The 1,100-nt window shown below is 55.8% G+C and overlaps 1 protein-coding gene across 1 annotated transcript; it reads right to left on the bottom strand.

The window, feature by feature from the left end:
- Positions 1-6: 6 nt before the first annotated feature.
- On the bottom strand, positions 7-734 carry slc30a6 (solute carrier family 30 member 6). Its single transcript, XM_010790903.1, has one exon. The coding sequence runs from the start codon at positions 717-719 to the stop codon at positions 63-65; it is 657 nt and encodes a 218-aa protein (XP_010789205.1). The 5' UTR covers positions 720-734; the 3' UTR covers positions 7-62.
- Positions 735-1,100: the final 366 nt, after the last annotated feature.

Raw genomic sequence — 1,100 nt, 5'->3', positions numbered from 1 at the left:
GGGGGGGGAACCTTCACCTCCATCACGGGAAAAAAAGTTTTTGAAGTCCTGTCGCGGCACATTTATGGTCGGTACTGTCTGTACTGCGACTGAGGGGCCAAAGGGTTGTGGCTCCCGAAGCGTAGCGGCACTGTGGCCCCCCCGAAGGCAGTCCTGTAGCTCTGAGAGGAGGGGGGCACGCCCACGCCCAGTCCTAACCCCGCCCCGAGACCCAGCCCCACGCCAGGCCTCGCTAACCCCTGACTCAGCATCCCCGCGTAGGGAGACGCTCCGTAGGGAAGCCCCAAACCTCCGTAGGGCCTGTGCTGTCCGGGGGCCGGGAGGACCACCTGCTGAGCGTTCCTCCCCGGGGTCTCGAAGGCGAACTCTGGGGGAGAGCTGCTGGGTTTGGAGGGGGTGGAGGTCAGAGGGTCCATCCCGTGGAGAGGAGGGGGCAGAGAGGAGGAGGAGGAGGTGTAGCCTTCAGGAGGAGCAGAAGAAGAGGTGAGGGCCGACGTGAGGAGGGGCCGGCTCCAGTCGTCTTTAAAGATCTGGACGCTCAGCGTGGAGACGAGCGGGAGGAGGCGGTTGGTGACGTGAGCGAGGACCAGCTGCTCGTTGGCGTCGCGGCGGATACGGACGTGGGCGGAGCCGGCCTGAAACAGAGGGGGGAGAGAGGGGGAGGGGGAGAGGGGGAGAGAGTGAGCACTGGGCAAAAGAGTGGAATCTGATTCAATCATTTCTCTCCTCAATTTTTGATTGAGTAGTAAAGTGGTTACAGGACAGATTAAAACAAGTTCAAAGTCATTTACACAAAGTTCCCTTTTACAATTCTGATGTGTGAAAGGAAAAGTCTAACAGTGTGCGGACCTGATTCTGTGATATTGTCCGTGGTTCATCTGAGAAAACGACTGACGAGAGAGTGGAGCACGTTGATGTAGCTCGCCCAAAAACAAGCAGTTGTCAATTCATGATCCTCTCGTAAGACTTTATTGCACTTCTTAAAAGAGTCGTGCAGGAATAAGTGTGAAAACCAAGGAAGTGAGAAAGTGTTATAGCGCTTGTTGTTCCCTTGTGTCAAAGAAGGTGAGGTTTTTTAAACAAAACATGTCGGGATCATT

Source organism: Notothenia coriiceps, unplaced genomic scaffold (assembly GCF_000735185.1).
Source record: "Notothenia coriiceps isolate Sejong01 unplaced genomic scaffold, NC01 NC01_scaffold00034842, whole genome shotgun sequence".
NCBI classification, from domain to species: domain Eukaryota; kingdom Metazoa; phylum Chordata; class Actinopteri; order Perciformes; family Nototheniidae; genus Notothenia; species Notothenia coriiceps.
The sequence above is the reverse complement of the archived record's forward strand: the minus strand, read 5'-3'. Positions and strand labels throughout refer to the sequence as shown.

What these genes read in the sequence shown, in the direction of transcription:
- slc30a6 (XM_010790903.1), bottom strand. Translation starts at nt 719, where the DNA reads ATGATTGAATCAGATTCCACTCTTTTGCCCAGTGCTCACTCTCTCCCC.